The following is a 21665-nucleotide window of genomic DNA, read 5'->3' as shown; positions in this document are numbered from 1 at the left end:
GCTAATGTTTCATATTTGTCATTTTGTGAGAGGACCTTTGATAGGATATTATATTTCCTTCAAATGACCCTCTGACATATTTTTACCTTATCTAGTCCCCAATTCCTTCTTTTTCCTTTGTTCCTCTTCTTTGCATCCTTGCTCTTTTCTCTTCACCTAATCTATTCAAGAGGCAGCATAGTATGGTGAGAGAGGGCTGGCCTTAAAATCAGGAGGATCTGAGTTCAAGACCTATGTTTTCGCATAGGAGCTATATGATCATGAATAAGTCCCATAACTTTCAGTACCACTAGGCACTAACTCTCTAAGACTCTCAGCTGCACATAAGTTGCTGATCTGCAGTCATGGAGGGAGTTTCTGTATGAGGAGTTACCTACCCTGATATAATCACTGATCCAGATCCTGAGTTCAGCCCCATTGCTCTATCAACAAACTTTTCTCCATCAATTGGAGCCACCATATTTGGGATTTGGGGAGTTTAGGTTAGAAATTAGGATTAGGATCCCTGATGTGTCCTCCATCATGAGGTGGCACTTTCAATTATCAGATAGCTCTAATTGTTAGGAAGCCTTTCCTTAGGATGAATTGAAATTGCCTTAGAAGTGGAATACAGTTTATTATTCTCAAAACATGTACAGCTCCTGCTGACCCACACAATAACACCATTGCAAAGACAGGGCAGGTGCCATATTCTGCATTTTACAGAAAAGGAAACAACGAGCCAGCATATCTCACAATTACAATTGCTTAAGTAACATCCAGAGTTTAAATTGTGTGACTCCCACAAATACAACATTATATAAATCAGAGAATCAAAGAAGCCAACAGTTGGAAGGAACCTCAGAGGATAATCTACAGATTACCAGGAATCCTCTCTAAAATTTGATGAAAAGTGATCATCTAGGTCCTGCTTTGAAGTCCTGCAGTTGGGAAGAACCCACCATCTTCCAAGCCCTGACATTCCACTTTGGTGTGCCTCTAATTGTCAGGAATCTTTTCTTTACATCAGGCTAAAATCTACCTCTCTGAAACTTCAACCATTACTTCTAGTTCTATCTCCTCTTCCAGAGGAAGAGAACTCTAGAGCTGGGTAGAATAAGTATAATAATAGCTAACATTTACACCTCGCATACTATGTGCCAGGCACTGTGCTAAGCAAGCACTTTTAACTATCTCATTTAATCAAATCCATCTCCCATATGACAGACAGTCCTAGAGGTCTATGATGTACCTGCTATTTTATTTTCTAAGATAAATATTCTAAATTTCTTCAATTGGTTCTCCTATGGCATAGTGTCTAGACATCTCCCCATCAAATGCTTTGCTGAAATCAAAGTGTTCTATGTCTACTGCATTCCCCTGCTCCACCAGTCATTATCTTGTCAATAAAAGCAAGCAGGTTAATTTGGCATGACCTGCTCTTGACGAAGTCATCATGCTTTTTCATGATCACTGTGTTCCTTTTTAAATCTATATAAATCATCCCTTTAATGGGTTCTAAAATTCTGTACCAAATTTCAGTCCATGTCTTCTTACTCCAAACTCATTGACCTATTATTTGCTAGCTCCACTTTCTTCCCTTTTTGGAAATTTAAGACATCTGTCCTTCTCCCACTTTGAAGCATCTCAACTATTTTCTATAGTCATTCAAAGATCAACATTTACCCAGAAATCAACTCTACCATCTATTATCAAATCAGATTCATTTGGTGTCCTAGGATAGTGTTCATCTGGGTGCCTGGGGACTCGAACTCTTGAGGGCAGGCAGCTGTTTTCTTTGTTGTTATTGTTCAGTTGTGTCTGACTCTTCATGACTCCATTAGGGGTTTTCTTGGCAAAGATACTGGAGCAATTTGCTATTTCCTTCTCCAGCTCATTTGACAGATAAGGAAACTGAGGCCAACAGGGTTAAGTGACTTGCCCAGGGTCACACAGCCAGTAAGTGTCTGAGGACAGGTTTGAACTCAGGAAATTCAAAGAACTGAGTCTTCCTGACTCCAGGACAAGCACTCTATCCACTGTGCTCTCCTATTTGCCCTAGGTAAGCTCTCTTTACCAGATCACTTATCTTCAGTTTCAATTCCCTGTTAACCACTTCTTTCTACACTTTCCAGGCCAAAGATCATTCTCTTTGGCAGAGAAAACAAACAAAATAAGCAGGGAATAGTTACCATGCTATCCTTATCCTATCCGCTCTGATTAACAGTCCTAATCCTTCTTTAGTCATCTTGCCAGCAATCTAGCCAAAACCCCCCATTTTTGTTGTCCTTAGGATTCATTGCCATCCTCAGCTCAGTTTGGAACTTAGTGTTCCTAACAACTGCTCCTATAGGATTTTGCTATTATTCTGTACTTATCCTCAGTTATCTTCCCTTGTTTCTACCATGTATCTAAGTTGATTAATAAGTTCCTTGTGCCCACATCGGTTCCTTGAAGCAAATCCACTCCCCATTAAAAAAATTCACTTTAACAGTAATTTTTGCATGTATTTCCAGAATTTCATCCTTGAGAGTTTCTCACCTCTCTTGGATGAATTTCTCCTGTAGAATATCAGGTCATTCAAATATAGGCATTTAATAAATATTTATTGATTGACTGAATGTCCTCCTCATATCTAGTAAATACATCAGATTATGCCTGGTTTTCATCTCTTTTATCACGAATATGATAAATTTGTACATGCTCCCAAATTTCCAGTCATTTCATTTCTTCTCCTTAGATGGTCCAGAATAGTAGTTTCCTTTACTGCTTCCTTTGTCTTATAGACATTATCATTGGGACATGTCACAAATTGATCTGCTATTCTGTTTTGGGGAGAGAAAGCACTTTAGCGTGGATAGTTGAAATCCACCATCATTACATATCCTATTTCCATGCCAGGCTTATGATCTGTTTTCTGAAATCCTCATTTCACAGAATCCTAGAACTTGAGAGTTGAAAGGACCTCAGCAGCTATTGAGTTCAACTGATACACAAAAAGAAACTCCACTATAACATGCTAGAAAAGTGGTCATTTAGACTCTGCTTGAAGACCTCCAAGGAGGTGTTAATTCTGTCTTCTGTTCAAGTGGTTTGTAATGCATTCTGCAATGATACTGCTTCTGTTTCTCCCTTGGGAATCAAGCCTCCAGTTCCACCTCCCAGCCATCTCCTCATCATACTACCCAAATATGGCCATCATCTTTATCTCCTCCCTCTCCACTCCTCATCACAACTTGGTCTCTATCTTTGGGTCCCCTGGCTCTGGTAGTTGAGTTTTAATTCTTTTTTTTTTTTTTTGAGGAGGGAAGGCAGGGCAATTGGAGTTAAGTGACTTGCCCAAGGTCACACAGCTAGTAAGTGTGTCAAGTGTCTGAGGCCGGATTTGAACTCAGGTCCTCCTGACTCCAGGGCCAGTGCTCTACTCACTGAGCCTCCTAGCTGCCCCCTGGTAGTTGAGTTTTAATCTTATTTTCCTAAAAATTCAGCCTCTATGACATTTTCCTTCCATTTCCCAGCAATCTCCAAACCATGAATATTCTTTCCCCCTTTCTAGTTCCCCTTTAAGTGTTGCTCCATCAGAGTGTAAGATCCTTAAGGGCAGAGATTATCTTGTGTAACAACAATGTGGCTTGCTGCTACTGTGGCTGTGTAAGACTGATAATACCAGCACACAAAAAGGCTGACAGCACAGGTTCTTTGACCTGCTTTTCTAAGGAAAGCAACTTTAAGGGGTTAACAATCTCACTTTAATCAAACCTACACATATGATTCACTTGGTTCAGGAGGAAAAGCCAGCACCCTGAACTTCAGAGAAAATACAAAGAGAAATTACAAATGTACATTATATAAACAGAGCAAATAACACAAACCAGTCTATCTATAGCAATACATAGTTACCAGAGAAGCATCAACATAGTTACCAGAGAAGTGCCAACATCTGAGTTTTTTCAAAGGTGGGGGGCCTCCTTAACAACAGCTACCCAGAGTATTGTCTGGTCAAATCACACAACACTCTTCCAGTGAGTGAGAGCCTCAAACAAAATGATAACTTTTGAGTTTATATACCCTGTTCAGGGTCAAAGGGCATCATAGCCATTTGACTCAAACCTATGTGAACTAGGCTTTCCCTTGATATAAGCAGGTCATCAAAGACTCCCAATTTAATCAAAGAAACAAAGGCCAGATTCATCAAAGGCACTTGATTACCTAAGTGCTCCAAAAGAGAAAATAGTTAAAAAAAAAAACCTTAATTACCGATACATCTTGCTTGCTTGTATTTGCATCCCTATGGCTTAGTATAGTCCCTAGCACATGGTAAGAGCTTAATAAATGCTTATATATCTTTCAATCACCTACTATGTATTCCTTTCTTTGTTGGTTTCACTATCTTCTCCTCCATATTTTCCCTATGGGTTCCTGGTTTTCCTCACATCAACCTATCTTCTTGATATACAACACTACAATACCTCTGCTTTTATCTGCATATCTTTTATCTATCTTTTCACAGTAGCATTTCAGTAACGGGTCCCATCTCAACAAGCCCATCATCAGTCCTCTGATAGAATGGCTGGCCGCTGTATTAATGAGAGTTCTCAAGTCTTTCAAAGTTATTCCTTTTTATTATGTTATTTTATAAATTGTTCACCTGATTTTGCTCACTTCATCACATGTCAATTCACAGAATTCTTCCCAGGTTTCTCTGAAATTTCATTTCTTATGGCACAACAGAATTCTATTACATCCATAAATGATAATTTGTTCAGCTTTTCCCCAATTGATGGGCACTCCCCCAGTTTCCAGTTCTTTTCTACCACAAAAAGGCTGCTAAAATATTTTTATACCTATGATTCTTTTTCCTCCTTATTTGATCTATTTGTAATACAGACTTAGAAATGATAATGCTTGGGTCTAAGAGTATACATAATTTAGTTTTCATGAATTGTTGCAGTCAAGGAAATATATCACCTCCTGGCCAGCCTTATGTTGGCAAATCTCTGCACTGAGATTCTCAGACAACAGATGCAGAGTCTGTCCCTACACTCAGAATCTTTCTAGCTTGTTAGAAGTTGTGAGGGCCTTCAAGAGCCCACCATCATCCCCATACCTCCCATGATGGGGCATTAAGGAGAATGTCTGTGTAGGATGGACTGCTAGAGCTGCATAAAATGTAAACCATCACTGCTGCTACTAAGGGAACTTCACAAGGCTCCCAAGCTACACTTTCTTTTCATATCATACAGAGATGACACTAAACAAACAATAATTAAAAATTATAGAAGAGTATAAATAGAAACAGATTGAGCAAAGTAGCAAATTTTTTAAAAGAGAGTGAATCACATATAAAATAGGTAAAAAGGGTAGCAAAGGTATCCTTGAAGTTCAAACTTACAGAAGCAATTGTTTCTTCCTCAAATGTATCTCAATATGACAAAATGACTAGAAACCACAAAATGAATTTTAAAATGATTAAATAATCACATCATTAGCTATTCTAGTGTCACTGAGAAAAAAAGAAATAGCACCACTAGATTTTAAGCGCAGTACTAAACAATACCTTTCCCACTTCAAGTTCATATTACCTTTATCTCTAGAATACTAAGTAATCTAATCTCAATAATACCAATACACACACACACACACACACACACACACACACACACACACCAACTAGCAAACAAGGAGTCAGTATGAATACACCAGAATAATGCCTTTCCTGAGTCCCAGGTGAAAGTGATTCCTCAGGAGGTAGCACCGGGTACGAGGAACCCCTAGAAGAGAGCTATAAGACCAAGAAGCACTGGCTGGCAAGGGTGGTAAAGAAGCTCAGGGCAGAAGCAAACTTTGGGACATCAAAGGAACAAAGGGAGATTGGAAAGGCCTATTTAACAAAGAGGAAGGATGAGTCAAACCTGAAGAGATTCTCATCTTTAGAGTTCTAACCAGTGATTCCAGCTCCCATGATAACCACCACAAACTTATCCAGGATGAGCAGTATTAAAGGGAATACAAAAACCAACTTTTTAAAAGAAAGTCATTTGTATAGGAGAGAGATCTAGGACCTTAGGATTTCAGGCCCTATGGGGAGGGGGAATCTACCCCATGGGGGACAGAAAAGGATCCTGGTTTCCATGTACGCAAATCTCAGAGCACTGAAAGGAGCTACTGGGTAGGTTTCCAACAGGGGAGGAGCTTGGAGGAGTTGGCTTGGGAAGGAGCACATCTGGGATGCTACTACAGGGCAGAGAGATGGAAAGGAGCTACCAAACAGGCTATTTTAACTAATTATTCTGGCAAACTAAGGTGAAGCTCAATTGTTTCTACTTACTGAAGGAATACAAATGCTGTTATTGTTCTCTAAATTTTGGCAGCTTGGGAAAAAGTCCCAGTTACCCTGCTATAATTATGGCCCTGTTTTTCTTTAATAGGGATTATTGTAAAGTACAAAAACATGTATGACCAGAAAAGGAGTTGGTCAGTGATGTATACCAATCTGAGTGAGGGATAAAAGATCAGAGAACAATTCCCACAGGAAGTGTCATTTGAATTGGTCTTTAAAGGATGGATAGGAAATCAATGAGAGAAGAGGAGAAAGGAAGCTATGTCTCTTTTCAATTTCACTTTACTAGATTTGCCCTATCTTTCTAGCTAGCCTGTTGAGATATTTCTGAATCCATGTGTTGTCATCTAACAGGTTAGTTGTCCTTTCCAGTTTTACATCAGTTGCAAATTTGATTTAAAAATTTCTTTGCTAAACTGAATTTTGTGGTTGTGACATTTGACAATATATAGTTCCTAAACATAGAAATGACACTAGGGAAAGATTCCTTAAATTCTTCTCTCAGGTCCACAGCATATGACATTGAGATTAAGCTGCATTTTAGAATGGAATGTGAGCCTTTGCTTTCTGGTACATCTGTTAAGCTTAAGAACTTTGGGGGCTTTATATTATATCTTTGTTAGCAGAGCCAAAGTTGCAGTTAATTACTATCATGACACTGTAAATATTGGGAGGGACGTTCCTAACATCACTTGGGAAGGTTAAATTATAGACCCTAAGTGTTTACTGGGAGGATCTATTTTTGCATATGCTGCTGACAGTCATTGACATTATTCAGGTAATGTTGTGGGTTGTGTTTTTTTTTAAATACCCAACACAAAGAAATCTAAGCCCTGCCTGCTTTGAAGTTCTCCACCATGTCCCCCTCCTCTATTTCACCAATTCTATTTTCTGTACTCCCAAACACAGATTATCAGCAGCTACAGATTTGCTCACTCTCTCCAACCTTGATTTAATCCTGCCCGTAGAAGTCATCACTCCCATCTGGAACAACTTTCCTAATTTCTCCTGCTCATCCATATGCCACTTCCTTCAAAACTGAGGAAAAACTTACCTCCTGGAAGCCTTTAATGATCAACCATACTCTGATTATCAAGAATTTAATACCTTCCCTGATATTACTCCATATTCCTAAAGAGAGAAAACACTTCAAAATGACATTGTCAGGTACACCCTGAGTCAGGAAAGACGAATCTTTATTGTGATGTGACCAGTCCAGACTGCAATCCTAATTTACCACTACTCTGCATGGATGGACAAAGACAAAGAATTGTCTTACCAAGGGTCCTTGTACTCTGAGAGCACACAGAGATACATAGACAGCACCAGTCCTTTAGGTTCTGACTCAGAAACCACTGAGATTACAACCTCTCAGAGAGGAATGGAAAACCAAGGTCACTGTGAACACAGAAGCTTTCCTGGTACAGTGAGACCTTGATCCAATCTGCTGCATACAAAGTACACCTTACTGGTGCTCTAACCATATTCCAAAACACTTCTGAAACAGAACTTACTATCTTTTCCCCAAAACCTTCCCCTCTACCAAGCTTTATTATTTCTATTAAGTGCACCACCATTTTCTCAGTCTCCCACGTTTATAACCTTTGTGTTATATTTAATTCTTCACCCTAAGTATCCAATCCTTTGCTATTACCACCAGGATAAAATGTAGTCTTCTGTTTGGCATTTAAAGCTCCTTATAACCTGTCCTCTTCCTACCTTTCCAGTATTATTACTCTTTATTGCCCCCCACATACTCTAGGATCCAGCTACACCGGTCTACTCACTCACTACTCCTCACACACGACACACCACCTCCTATTCTATGTCCTCCATGACTGGACTTCTTTTCTTTCTCACCTCTGCCTCTTAGCCCCTGGCTTCTTTCAAGACTCAGCTCAAATCCTGCCTTTCACAAAAGGCCCTTCCCAGTTACCTTAGCTGCTCGTGCCTTCCCTCTCAGGTTGTTTTCCATCTCCTCATCTATCTTGTATATGCCCCGTTAATTCCAATCTATCTTTCTCATTAGAATGTGAGCTTTTGAAGGTGCATCTGGTTTTGCCTCTCTTTGTATCCTCAGCACTTAGCACAGGGCCTGCTAAGTGGCATTTCACCATCTCCACCTCCACAATATCTCTCCCATCTGTTCCCTTCTCTCTAGTCACCGAGCCACAACCTTAGATCGGGCTTTCATCACCTCTCACTTGGACTATTGTAATGGCTTGTTAATCGGTGACCTTGCCTCTAGTCTCTCCTCAATCCATTCCATCCTTCACAAAGCTGCCCAAAGTGATTTTCTTTAAGCACAAATTGGATAGTGCCTCTCCCCTACTTACTAACCTATAAGAGGATAGCTATTGTCTCTAGGATAAAATAGAAACTCCTTTGTTTGCCTTTTAAAGTACTTTATAACTTGGCCCCAACCTGTCTTTCCAACCTCCTCGGACATTCATCCTCTTCAGGAACTCTAAGGGACAGACAAATTATACTGTTCTCTGTCCCTCACCTCAGTACTCTCTCTCCTGTCTCTGTGCTTTTGTACTGGCTGCCCCCCTCCCATGCTTGGGATGCCTTCCCTGCTAACCCTAACCCTGCACCCCCTCTGCTTTTAACATGAAGCTCAAGCCCCACCATCTACATGAAGCCCTTCCCCAGCTGCTAGCTTCCTCCATTCCTCATTACCATACATTCATGTTGCATTTACTTTGCATATATTTGTATATGTACATGTGTCCTCTGATAGAATGGGAGCTTCTTGAGGCAAGGATTGTTTCATTTTTGTTTGTTTTCACAGGCCCAGGACCTAGAACAGTGCCTGGCACGTAAGTAGGTCCTTAACAAATGCTTACTGATTACCTGAACAAGATCACCCACACATAAAGATGATCAGTGTCTTTGAACATTCTGGTGCTGTTTGATACAGCCCTGCTTTCAATCACTGCCACCAGTGAGCTTCTGGAAGCATCTGGTCCTAGGCTGCCAACCAAATTAATCAATAAGCATTTATTAATCATCTCTGCTTGCCAGGTAGGTGCTAGGCACTGGGGATACAAAGACAAAAAGAGAGCAGGCCCCTAAAAAGCTCATGTCCTCTCTCATCCGTGCTCTGGGTCCTGCATCTGTTCTCCCTGCACTACTGGGTCTCTGCTCCTTTACCATTACACCATTGTGGCCACCTTTGTCACCTCTGTGTGTTCTGTCCAAGCTTTTGATTCCATGTCACCACAGGGTTTAGGTATTTACTCTTTGAGCACATTTACAAGTATTTGCTAATATGTTGCTTTGGAAATGTCTATGGTTTCATTCAAATGTCTCCAGTATCTTCTACTAAACTGTAAGCTCTTTGAGCTTAAGGATTAGTGGAAAATGTACCAGAGTTGGAATCAAAAGCCCTGGGTTTGAATCGAGGATCTTCTATTTAATACTTACGTGACCCAGAATAAATTCTGCACCCCCCCCCCACCATCTCTGGGTGTTGGTTTCTTTAGCTATAAAATGAAGGGAGACATTTATGTGTATGTGTGTGTGTCTGTGTGTGTCTGTGTGTCTGTGTGTACGTGTGTGTGACAGAGAGAGACAGACGTGTGCACACACACACACACAACAGACACACACACATAGCACAAGCCAAGGAGGCATGTTCACAAGGGCTTGCTCCAGAAATGGCATCAAAGGCCTTGGCCCTGACCAGGAGAAGGGCTACCTGTTCTTAAGAGACTAGAAAGAAGGGAAGAGTGCATAGAGGACTAAAGAATATAGAAGGATTTGGGGATGTGGAGTAGGGGAGTAAAGGAAGTTCACTTATCCACCAGGTGAATAACTATTGGTTTTTGTTTTATGCTAAAACCAAGTGTTAGTTCCCTATATACCTTGGATAGAAAACCATTATCAGAGATTTAATTCAGATTCCCACCCCAAACCCCACTCCCATGGAGAGCTTACCTCATTAACCTGATTGCACAATTTTGTTAGTGCAGAAGCATTTCAACTTCATGTACTGGAAATTATCTATTTCATCTTTTGTGATTGCCTCTATGTCTTGTTTGGTTAAGAACTCTTCTCTTAGCTATAGCTATGAAATGTATCTGATCTCATCTTTTTCTCATTTTTTTAAATGGTTTGACCCTTTATATTCAGGTCATGTATTAATTTCGAGCTTACTGTAAAATATGGTTTAAAATGCTGGTCTACATCTAATTTCTGCCAAACATTTCCACTTTTTCTGTCAGTTCTTGTCAAATAGAGAGTTCTTCCTCAACTAATTCATGTTCTCAGGTTTGTCAGAACATGAGTTATTAAGTTCATTTGTCTGACTTTTCTAGTCAATTCCACTGCTCTATTTTTCAAAATTTTTTTTAACCAGTGCCAAATAGTTTTGATGACTATTGCTTTATAGAATAATTTGAGGACTGGGAGTGTTTTCTTTTTGAAATATTTCCTTTGAGACTCTAGACTTTTTGTTCCTCCAAATTAATTTTGTTATTATTGTGTCTAGTTCTACAAAGTATCAAAAGGGTCACTTTTAATACAACTATTTATAAATCCACATCTTCTAAATATTAGGAATTCCATTTTTTTTCCACAAAAGAAAAGGTTTTATTTTGTGATAAATCAGTCAAGTGGTAACTAACAGTAAAAATGTGAAGAAGACTCAGGAGAGCAGTAAGATGACAGGGGACACAATTTTCAAACCTTGCCCAGGGTCTACAGATATCTTATCCCAACTTTTCCTTAAAACATTATCTTTTCTAGCACTTATCTCACTTATCTTGTAAGTAGCAAACCTTGAAGCATTATGTAAATGTCATATATTATTATTGTTGTTGTTGTTAATCTCTAGGCTATGTAGTACCATTCTGATTTTTCTAACTTTTTAATCCTGAAACTTTGTTCTGGAGTCTCTTTGAATAATACAAATTTTGCTCAAGTATAAAGCCCAGATTGGACATAATACCCTACAGAGCATTCGACTTTCTGCCTTTGATACTTACTAGCTATATGACTTTGGGCAAGTCATTAATTCTTACTTTCCTCACTTATAAAATGGAAATAATAACTTACATTATGAACTCCACGGGGTTGTTATCAGGAAAGCACTTTTAAAGGATAAAATGCTATGGAAATAGCAGCTATTATTATTCTTAAATGTTATAAAAAGTAGATAAGCTTCTTGAGGTGGAAATTATTTGATTTTTACCTATATATCCCAGGCACCTAGAACAGTTTGATATGGGGCAAATCTCTCAGTGAACCTCTTAGTGACTTAGGCAACTTTCTAAGGACTTACACATGTCGATGCTTTAAAAATATTTGGTGAATGAAAGTGAATTAATTTAATGCATTTTAGGTGTTCCGAGACAACATCCTTATATCTGTGGTTGTGTACAATGTTCTCCTGGCTCTGAGACAACATCCTAGAGTTGGAAGATACCTAAGAGGTAGCCCAATGATGAATTCTTTCTATAATATTCTCAACATGTGGTCATCCACACTTATTTTGATGGGGAAGTCAGTACTTCATTAGGCAGTTAATTCAATTAGTCAAATGGAAAAAGTTGTACAAAAATTCACTGAAGAGAAAAGCTCCTTAAAAAACAGAATTGGTACACTTGACACATGTACTAGCTGTGTGACCTTGGGCAAGTCACTTAACCCCAATTGCCCTGCCAAAAAAAAAAAAAAAGGCAAAAAAAAAAAACAACAAACAAAAAACAGAATTGGTGAGGCTCCATGCCCCAGCACAAGAAGCTTGGAACCGTGACCCCTTCAGCCCAGGAGCAGAGCCCAACTTTAACATAAAATTAAAAGTCATGAAATAAGCTGGAAAACGAGCAAAAAACAACAAAAAAATCCAATCATAGAAATTTACAATCATAACAGGGAAGATGAAAACACAAACTCAGAAGAGTAAAACAATGTCAAAACAGCTACATGAAAACTGTCAAATTCCAGTGCTCCCAGGTCAAGTAGAAAATATTGCAAGCAGCCAAGAAAAAAATAATTCGAATATTGGGGAGCCATGGTCAGGATAACACAAGATTTAGCAAATTCTACATTACAGGATAGGAGGACTTAGAATATGATATTCTGGAGGGCAAAGGAAATAAGATTACAACCAAGAATCACCTACCTAACAAAACTAAATATAATCCTTCAAAGGAAAAAAATGGATATTCAATGAAATAGAGGACTTTCAAGCATTCCTGATGAAAAGACCGGAGCTGAATAGAAAATATGACATTCAAAGAGAAGACTCAAGAGAAGCATAAAAAGGTAAACAGGAAAGAGAAATCATAAGAGAATCAATAAGGTTAAAACTGTATTCCTACATGAGAAGATGATATTTGTAACTCCTAAGAACTTTCTCACCACTAGGGCAGTTAGAAAGAGTATATCTAGATAGAGGGCACTGGTGTGAGTTGACTATTATCAGATGATATCTAAAAAAATAAAAGAAAATTAAGGGGTGAGAAAGAGAGATGCACTGGGAGAAAGAGGAAGGGAGAGGAAAAAATAAAATATTAAATATTAAAAAACCCTGCCTTCAGTCTAGTACAGTGAAATAATCCCATTATAGATAACTATAGTTTACCTGGTGAGTACATTAGACAGATGTATGCTAGTAGTATAGTAATTACTGACAGGAAAGATTAAATAAGATTTCCTGGAAGAGGCGGCATTTGAGTTGAGCTTTAAAGGACAGGTGGGAATACCACAAACAATAGGGAGAGGGAGAACATTTCAGACATAGGAAACCATGTCAGCAAGAAATACAGAGGTGTAAGAGCACAGGGTGTGTAGGATCACAGGACTTTAGAGTTGAAAAGGATCTTGTTTGAAGTTACCAAATCCAGTTCCTTCGTGTTACAAATCAGAAACCTGAGTCACTGAAAAGGTGAAGTGACTTGCCCAACATCACAAATCTACCAAATAATAGCCAGGATTTGAATCTGGGCCCTCTGATTCACAGAGATACTCATGATACTTCTGGTTTTTTTTTCCAAACAATATGTTATGTCATAGAAACAAATAATAGAACCCAATCAATCTAACTAAAATAGCAAAAATACCTTAAATGAATCTCCACTGAAGGAATACTAGTTTATGTTCTAGTATGCATTGCCAGGACTGGGATCACATCAGAATGAGGCTGAACAGAATGACAACATCTGGGAGTCCATTAGATCAGAGAAGCTTGATTGATATTATTGAGGGTGTGATCACAGTGTCTCAGAATCTCAGATTTGAAGGGTCTTTAGATTCTATGTAGTCGATGCTATACCTCAACAGGAACTCATTTCAAGCACAAGGGATTAAGCAGGCTCCACTATAAGAAAGTTCACTACCATGCCTGCTGTGGTTGATCTCATTGTTAGGGAGCTTTTGCACATATTAAGCTCAGACCTGCCTCTCTGCAACTGCAGTCACTGTTTCTAGTTCTTCTCCCTGGGGCCAACTGAGTCTAAGCCCTCTTCCATTTGACAGTGTTTCAAATACCCGAACCTTTGTCTGTCAACATTTTTGTCAATGATTTGGTTGAAGTCATGTTTATCAAATTTTCACATGAGGGACATACTGAGAGAAAGGGGAAGTGAGAAGAACTGACAGATCTTCAAGCATAGTGACAGCAATGTTGTAAAGATGATCAGCTGTGAAACACTTGGCTATTCTGATCAATACAACAAAAAATTAAGTATTTATCTAAAAAAGGCCTAGGACTACTATACCTACACAAGCTTGCACTCATTTGCCTTGACACTAGCATCTATGTCCAAGTGATCTTTTGACAATTCAACCATCATAATAGCTCACATTTGTGTAGCACTTTACAATTCACTTGGTACTTTCCTCTCAATGAGTCTGGGAGGCTAGTGATGACAATAGCTCATGTTCCTGTAATGCTGTGCAAAGTGCTTTACATACAACATTTGTAAGAAGTGGGTAGTGCATTCTTGTTTCTATTTTAGACAGGACTCTCTGCCACAATTTTTTTTTCTGTTAACAACTATGTTCTTCCAGTAATCACCACGAACTCCAAAGCATAAAAACTGTAGGTGGCCCAAAGGGCAATAGAAAGATATATGGTGCAGGCAAGAGGCTGACAATGGACTTGGAGAGGACTTGCACACGAGAAGAAGCCTGAAAGACATCACCAAGGACTCATATGACCAGAAAAGGTGGTGGAACAACCACACGGCAAAACTGAGGGCAGCCTGATTGTTATACTGGCATTTAAGAAATGTCAAAATCACCAAAGAAAGGCTTCCAATTTGGGCAAGAAGAGGAGGCAGATCCTTCATAGAATATTTATGTAAAGATTTGGACAAGAATTGCCCAGAATGAGAAAGCACAAGCAGTATGTGCTCTGAATGGGTGAAGAAAATATTGATGAAATCACAGATGCATTGAAGTACTGTTATTCTCATTTACAGATGAGGAAACTGACACTGAGAGACTTGACATTTGACTATTGTCATATTGCTAGTAAATGGCAGAGTTGGGATTTAAACCCAGGTCTCTTGATGCCAAGTTCCACACTTTTTCCACTACCCTACATTGAATTTTGATTCCTACTTTCTAGTCACTTTTTAATTACAACATCTTTGAAAATAGTAAGGTCATCTTGTTTAGCAACCTTTTACTGTGTGTTAGAAGACCACCAACTTGCTACTACATTAAATCACGGTGATGGGTATTTCAAGGAAGATAAAAAGTCTCTAATTGCAATCTAAAGGCAGGAAAGATTTATATTCCTTAAAATGCACTTATCACGGGAAGAGTCTAAAACATTCACTTGAGGCGTATGGCTCATGATAACAACCATTAGTTAAAATGTAGTTAGGAAGAGTGACCATGTACTTTTTACTCAAGGGGTAGATTCAAACTAGCTTCTTATCTTATTAGTTATACTTCCCTCTGAAAACATGATTATGGGGAACTTCATGAATAATTAAAATGTTCATAAGGAAGAAGTGATTTGATTAATCATTATCCTGTTGAGTGCTAATAAGTCTGCCATTGGAAAATCTAATACTTTGGTGCCAAACACAGAATATCTTATGGGAACCGTGAAGTGGCATGGTCATATCTTAACTGTTTATGGCATTTAGAGATATAGACATATATACTAACATGCCTTAAGTCCTTTTTCACAAAGAGATCTATTCTTATTGGTAACAATAATGGAACCACCCCATATGTACTTGAGGAAGAATGGAAACTTGATACACTGATGGATAACACATCACTCACCATTTTGAATTTATTTATGTTGTTGTACTCTTTGTACATATTGTTCTTTTGGCACTGCTTTCTTCATTCTATATCACTTCATACAAATCTTCATATTTCTCTGAATTCTTCATATTTATCATTCCTTGCAGTGTAACAACATTCCATTACATTGATGTACTATAATTTACTTAGTCAGTCACTGACCATTTATTTTGTTTCTAGCTTTTTGGAACATACATACTTTAAAGGCAATTTTCTCCAGTGAACCATATCTTTATGAACACAGACTACTGATAAACACACCCTTAAAGTCCACTGAGGAGACAAACCATCTTTCACCTGAGCATCAAAATCATAGAAAACTCTATAAAAATGATTACTTGGATAATCTTATTCAATAACCTGCTGACTAGCGATAACAATCAAGCTGTTAAAGAGGGGACTATGTGATTGATAGAGGCATATGTCAGGGTCACAGAGGATGTCTTTCATAAAGATCCAACAAAAGAAAAATTTTGTATTAATGGTTAAGTTCTTCAAATGTTCATATTTACAGATAGCGCCCAATCATTTGAGAGAGCTACAATGTGTGGGGTGGGAGCCCACCCGAGTACTCCAATAATTCACAGAGGCTTCTCAGGTAGGGACAGAAAAGGAATTAGTCTTTATCTGACAAATCTTGTGAGACTTGGGCATCACCTCCACTAGGATGGACTAGTGGAAGGAGGCAAATTACGAAAGGCAAGAGACCAATTTATACTCTAAGGCAAAAAGATTCCCACCCACTACTATCCCTCCTCTCCATTGGCTGGGGGGAAGGCTTACAATCTAGATGAGAAAAGCTAGACAAAGAACCAGGAAATCAAGCACAGCCAATCCAAGGTAAAGAGGAGGAATGAGGGAGGGGAGGGGGAGTCTTCCTGGATTTGGTAACAACTCTGTGCTAGCATGGGGGCGGGGACAGGGGGTAGGGAGGGAGGGAGGGAGGGAGAGAAAGAAAGAGAGAGAGAGAGAAAGAGAGAGAGAGAAAGAGAGAGAGGAGACTTATTGCCCCAGGCCCCAAATTCCTGAGAGTTAGGTAATCAGATTCCTACAAGGTTAAATCCGAAGGTCTATTCCATCCTCTCACTGCCCCTGCTTATTCCAGAAATAATTCTTATATTTTCTCTCTCTGTGAAGTCTTCAAAAGAATTATCTCCCACTCATACAATAATGCAAAAGTGAGAAAGCTGTGTGGAGAAGGGGCCCATCATCTTCAACATCCATGGTAATTGTTGCCCAATTGCCACTAAAAGGTAGATGGGCACAAAAGCCCTAAGACTGGCAGTGCGCCTCCCTTCCCCCAACACTAGTGGTCTTACTTCCAGCTCAGCTCTTGTGGCCACCCTCTTCATTTTAAATTATTATTTGCAAGAAATAATGTTAATAAAAATTCACATTTGCATAATGCTTTAAGTCTGCAAAGTTTGGGGTAGGATCTAATTAAGCCAGATAGAATAGATCTATCAGCATTCCTACAACAAATTATTCTTTATCATTGATAACAGTGAACCAACCACAGTTAGATTTTAACACCACAGTCCCTGATGTGCTATACAAGAAAATGAAGTTGGTGTTAAAGAAGACAAAGATGGAAGAACAGCCAGATCAAACTAAGTATACTTAGAAAAAGAAATCCATGATGGAGGAGATACAATTTGGAAAGCATTATGGGATTGATTTTCAAGCTATTTGAAAGGGGAAGATACTGAACAACTGGAAAAAAAATCATGGATGTAATTGAAAAGACATCTGCAACCCATATGCTTCTTTTAAAAATCTCTTTAAAATGGTTATGTGAATGATCCACATATGTATTAAGACTAACCTTCCTAAAAATGAGAGAAAGGAATAGGAAAGTTTTCATAAATGAATTTCTATATTACCTTCACAATTCAATTCAGTTCAATAAGCATTTATTAAGTACCTATGTTCTAGACATTCTGTTGTCATACCATTGGCTGAGAGACACAATATACCACTGTTACTATTTGTTGACTCGTTTATAGCATATAACTATGAGAGAAACAGGACTTGAAAAACAGAGTGATATCTCCCATGAATATATTAATATTATCTTAAGACTCCAGACATATGCACTAGGAGAAGGGGGAAGGGAGAGAAAGAACGGGGAAAATTATCTCACATAAAGGACGCACGCACGAAAGAGCTTTTACAGTGGAGAGGCTAGTAGGGTGGAGTAGGAGGGCAACACCTAGTTGTTTTCACATTGTCCCTCCCATTACACTGTGAGCTCCTTGAGGGCAGTAACTGTCTTTTGTCTCTTTTTGCATGCCTGGCACTTAGCACGCTGCCTGGAACGTAGTAAATACTTAAGAAATGCTTGTTGAAGACTCACATACTAACTATATTCCAGCCAAGACTAGACTACTCCCTGTTTCCTCACTTTTTTTTTATTATAGTATTTCCTTCTTCTCAAAGCTAAACAATTAGGCATCTCTATGAAACAACTATTTTAAAAGATTCGTTTTGATCTAGCTAGTCTTTCCCACACCTCAAAGTCCCCCCTCCCCCAATCTGCTGTTCTACCTTCCCATTGGCAACAATCATATCCACAATGGCTCACTGTTCACATACTGTGGATCCTTCTTTCTGAGAGGGGATTACCCTGCTGCCACTGTCCAAAGATAAATTGGTCTTTTCTTTCTGTAGTTCATCAAAAGAAAGTGTGACACAGTGAAAAGATAACTACACTTAAGGTTAGTAAGAAGAACCGAGTTCAGTCCTAATTCTACTAGATAAGTTACATTGGACAAATTACTTAACTTAATTAATAGGCCCTCAGTTGTGTCATCTGTGAAATGGGGGTTTGGGACTAGAGAATAACCGAAGCTCCTTCCAGCTCTAAAACCTTGTAACAACAATGTTGTTAGCAGCTGTTGTGGAGGTGAAAGACCAACAACAAGAGCACACAGGAGGGCTGCTAGCACAGATTCCTTGATCTGCTTTTCTAAGGAAAGCAACTTTGAGGGGTTAACAATTTTACTTTAATTAAACATACGTATACCATTAGTTCAGGGGGGAAAGCTAGCACCCTGAACTTCAGAGCAAATACAAATAAAAATTACAAATAGATCAACAGACAGGCTTTTATCTGTCTGACCAAATCACAATACATACATAGTTACCAGAGAGAAGCACCAACATCTGGGTTTTCAAAGCTAGGGGGGCGGGGCGGTGCATCTGTTTCAATGGCTACCCAGAGTCTAGTCACCAACACTCTTTCAACGTGTGCGCTCCCAAAGGCAAAACACTAACCTCTGAGTTTATATACACTTCTTTAGGGCCAAAGGGTGGTCACAACCACAGGACTCAAACCCACTGTGAACTAGGCCTTCCCTTGACTTAATCAGGTCATCAAAGACTCCTGATTCAATCAAAGGCTCCTCAGTGCTGATAAGCATTCTAAAACAAAGACAACAAGAAGTCCACTTTGCTTGCCATTACATTTGAAAGGCAAAACTCATCAAAGGTACTTGATTACCTCAGTATTCCAAAAGAGAAAACTGTAAAAAAGTCCCACCCTAATTACCATAACAAAACTATAAGGACTTATGTTACCATTTTTACTTCCTTTATTCTTTGAGAGGCAGTGCGGTATTAGAAATAGAGTCAAGACAGGTTCAAGTCCCAGTTCTAAAACTTAATATTATATGACCCTGGGCAAGTTGCTTAATCTCTCTGAACTTATCTCACATACACACAAATAAATGTGATAGTTATGTTACCAACTTCAGAGGGTTCTTTTAAGGAACATATATTATAAACTTTAAGGTGCTATAGAAATTTGAGCAATTCTCATTACACAAAGGGAAAAATGAAGGCAAGAGGTCCTATCTCTAGTGTGAATGCTCTAAATTTCTTTTACGAGTGAGCAACCTATTAAGAGTCTGAAGTGGCGCTTTTGCAGATACTGGTATTGTCTGACAAAAATATTTTGAGGTAATCCTTTATTAGTGATGGCTATAATAGGTTGAGAGCTGTCCAAAGCCATGCACGTACTATCTGAACAAAACAAAATATCTGAAACCTGGGAATGAAAATACACATTCACATAACATAAAGAGAAATTTCCAAGAGGCAACTCCATCAATGTTTTTGGATGATGTTAAATTTGTAGAGCAAAATCATAAAATACTTCAACAAAAACTAATTAAGTGCCAACTATGTATAGGGCCTGAACTGGGCTTCAGCATGATGCAGAGAGAAATAAGACACAGATTCTGCCTCTTCCTAAGGAGCTTACTCTCTAGTCAGTGAATCAAAATATCTCCCTGTCAAATTAATAAAAGATGTGTTCTAAAACTTGGAGTTCTTTAATGCAGCAAATACTTAAAATAATTCTTCTATGCTTGTAAACCTTTCCCACTTCTTCTTTCATTTTATTTCTGGTCTTCTTTTTGCTCTCCCTGCAGACTGATTACTTCAATTGCCCATTATGCTTCCATAAACATAGGCTGAAAAAGCTTATTTTCTCTTTAGTGCTATACTTTTTCTGGTGCTATTTTCTGAAAGCCTGTCAATCATATACCATATTAAAAGCTGCAACACTCCAGTTTTCCCACTTGGTACAATGAAGACATTAGGGTTGGGCTTTCTCAGAAGAAGTGGAGATTTGGCTCTCTTGAAACTAACTTGATGCAGACAAAGCAAGCCAGATGATTTAAGTCTCCAAGTGATTTGGAGGCTGATTTGAGGTGGTTTAGCTGTCCATCTAAGTTATTTGTACAATGACCAACTTTCCATTTCACTCTGTGCTAAGTAAACACTTCCTAGACCTGATTTAGCCTTATCATGAATTTCTTAGCCCTGACGGGTGGGTTCAGTGTTAAACAACACAAGCACAACTGACAACGTTTCTGCAGAAATAAGATTCTACTCAGCCAATTTAGGCTATATTGTATGAGCTTTCCACTTTCCTTCTAGGCTATCCAGCAAGCCCTGCTTCTACAAAAATGTTCATAGGTATTTTTTCCTTAAATTACTTTTTCAGTCAAAATATAGTAACTTATTTGACATCTCTGTTAACTTTTTTTGAGAATACTTTTCCTGAATTCTTTATTTAAAAGTTGGTTACTTAATTTTTATTTTTTCTGATCTTTAATCAATAGTTTGAGGACTAGTCTTTGAGTTAGGAAGACAGACTCCAATACTGCTTCAGCTAAATACTAGTTGTGTGACCCTGGGCAAGTCCCTTACCCTTTCTCAGTCTTAGTTTCTCAACTGTAAAAATGGGAATAACAATAGTCCACATTTCACTGAGGAATGAAGAGCAAATGAATTAATGTGTGTAAAGGAATTTATTAGCCTTAAAGTATTATACAATTGTCAGCTATTATTAGGGAAATCCAAATTCTAGTATTATTCTCTGTCATTTACTTAGTGTTTACTATAGTTTCGATCTTTTTTTCCTATCAAAAACAAACTTCACTTCTAGGAAAGTATGAGGACCAACCTCATTCTTTAGTGTCTCTTTTAGGTTGAGGAGAGAGGGGTAAGAACATACAGTTAATGCCAAACACTATTACTACACTTTTTATTTTCCTATTAGTCTCCAGTGGTTCATCCTTTACTACAATGAAAGATGAATGTTGATGATACCAGTTCTTTTGTGATTATGAAATTATCTGACACATTATTTATCCGCTCTCCTTTTCAAAAGGTGACAGATTGGCAAAAATGATTAACTACTGTAGACTATTTAATTCTTTCTTAAAACACATGTGGAAGAACTAAAGACTGTTTTAATCACATTAGCATTGCACACATCTGGTAGTATTGTAAGCTAATCTCTCTTACCACTGAGAAGTCAGGCTCATAAACACATCAAGATTCTCTGGTTCCTGGAAAAGCTTCAGAAGTTCTGGATCACAGGAGAGGTGGGCAAGGATGCGCAATTCAATCTGTGAAAAGTCTGACAAACACAGTCCTCCTTTTAATTCAGTCTTTTAACCAGCCCCTTCAGTTTTCTTCTCTACTCCTGTTTCACCCATTACTGCAGCACTGACCCCTCACCTCTCTGGCCCAAATCACTACAGTTTCAAATTACTAC

At 38.6% G+C, this 21665-nt stretch overlaps 1 protein-coding gene across 1 annotated transcript in view; it reads right to left on the bottom strand.

Annotated features, from left to right (window-relative positions):
- POLN (DNA polymerase nu) overlaps positions 1 to 21665 on the bottom strand; it is a 321659-nt gene that overhangs the window by 104183 nt on the left and 195811 nt on the right. The window contains exon 16 of the mRNA XM_036765083.1: positions 21413 to 21527. Coding sequence (XP_036620978.1) covers positions 21413 to 21527 — 115 coding nt within the window. The remainder of the gene's footprint in view (positions 1 to 21412; positions 21528 to 21665) is intronic.

The sequence above is a fragment of the Trichosurus vulpecula genome, chromosome 6, assembly GCF_011100635.1.
Source record: "Trichosurus vulpecula isolate mTriVul1 chromosome 6, mTriVul1.pri, whole genome shotgun sequence".
Taxonomy (NCBI): Eukaryota; Metazoa; Chordata; class Mammalia; order Diprotodontia; family Phalangeridae; genus Trichosurus; species Trichosurus vulpecula.
Note: the sequence above shows the minus strand (reverse complement) of the source record. Positions and strands in the feature narration are given on the sequence as shown.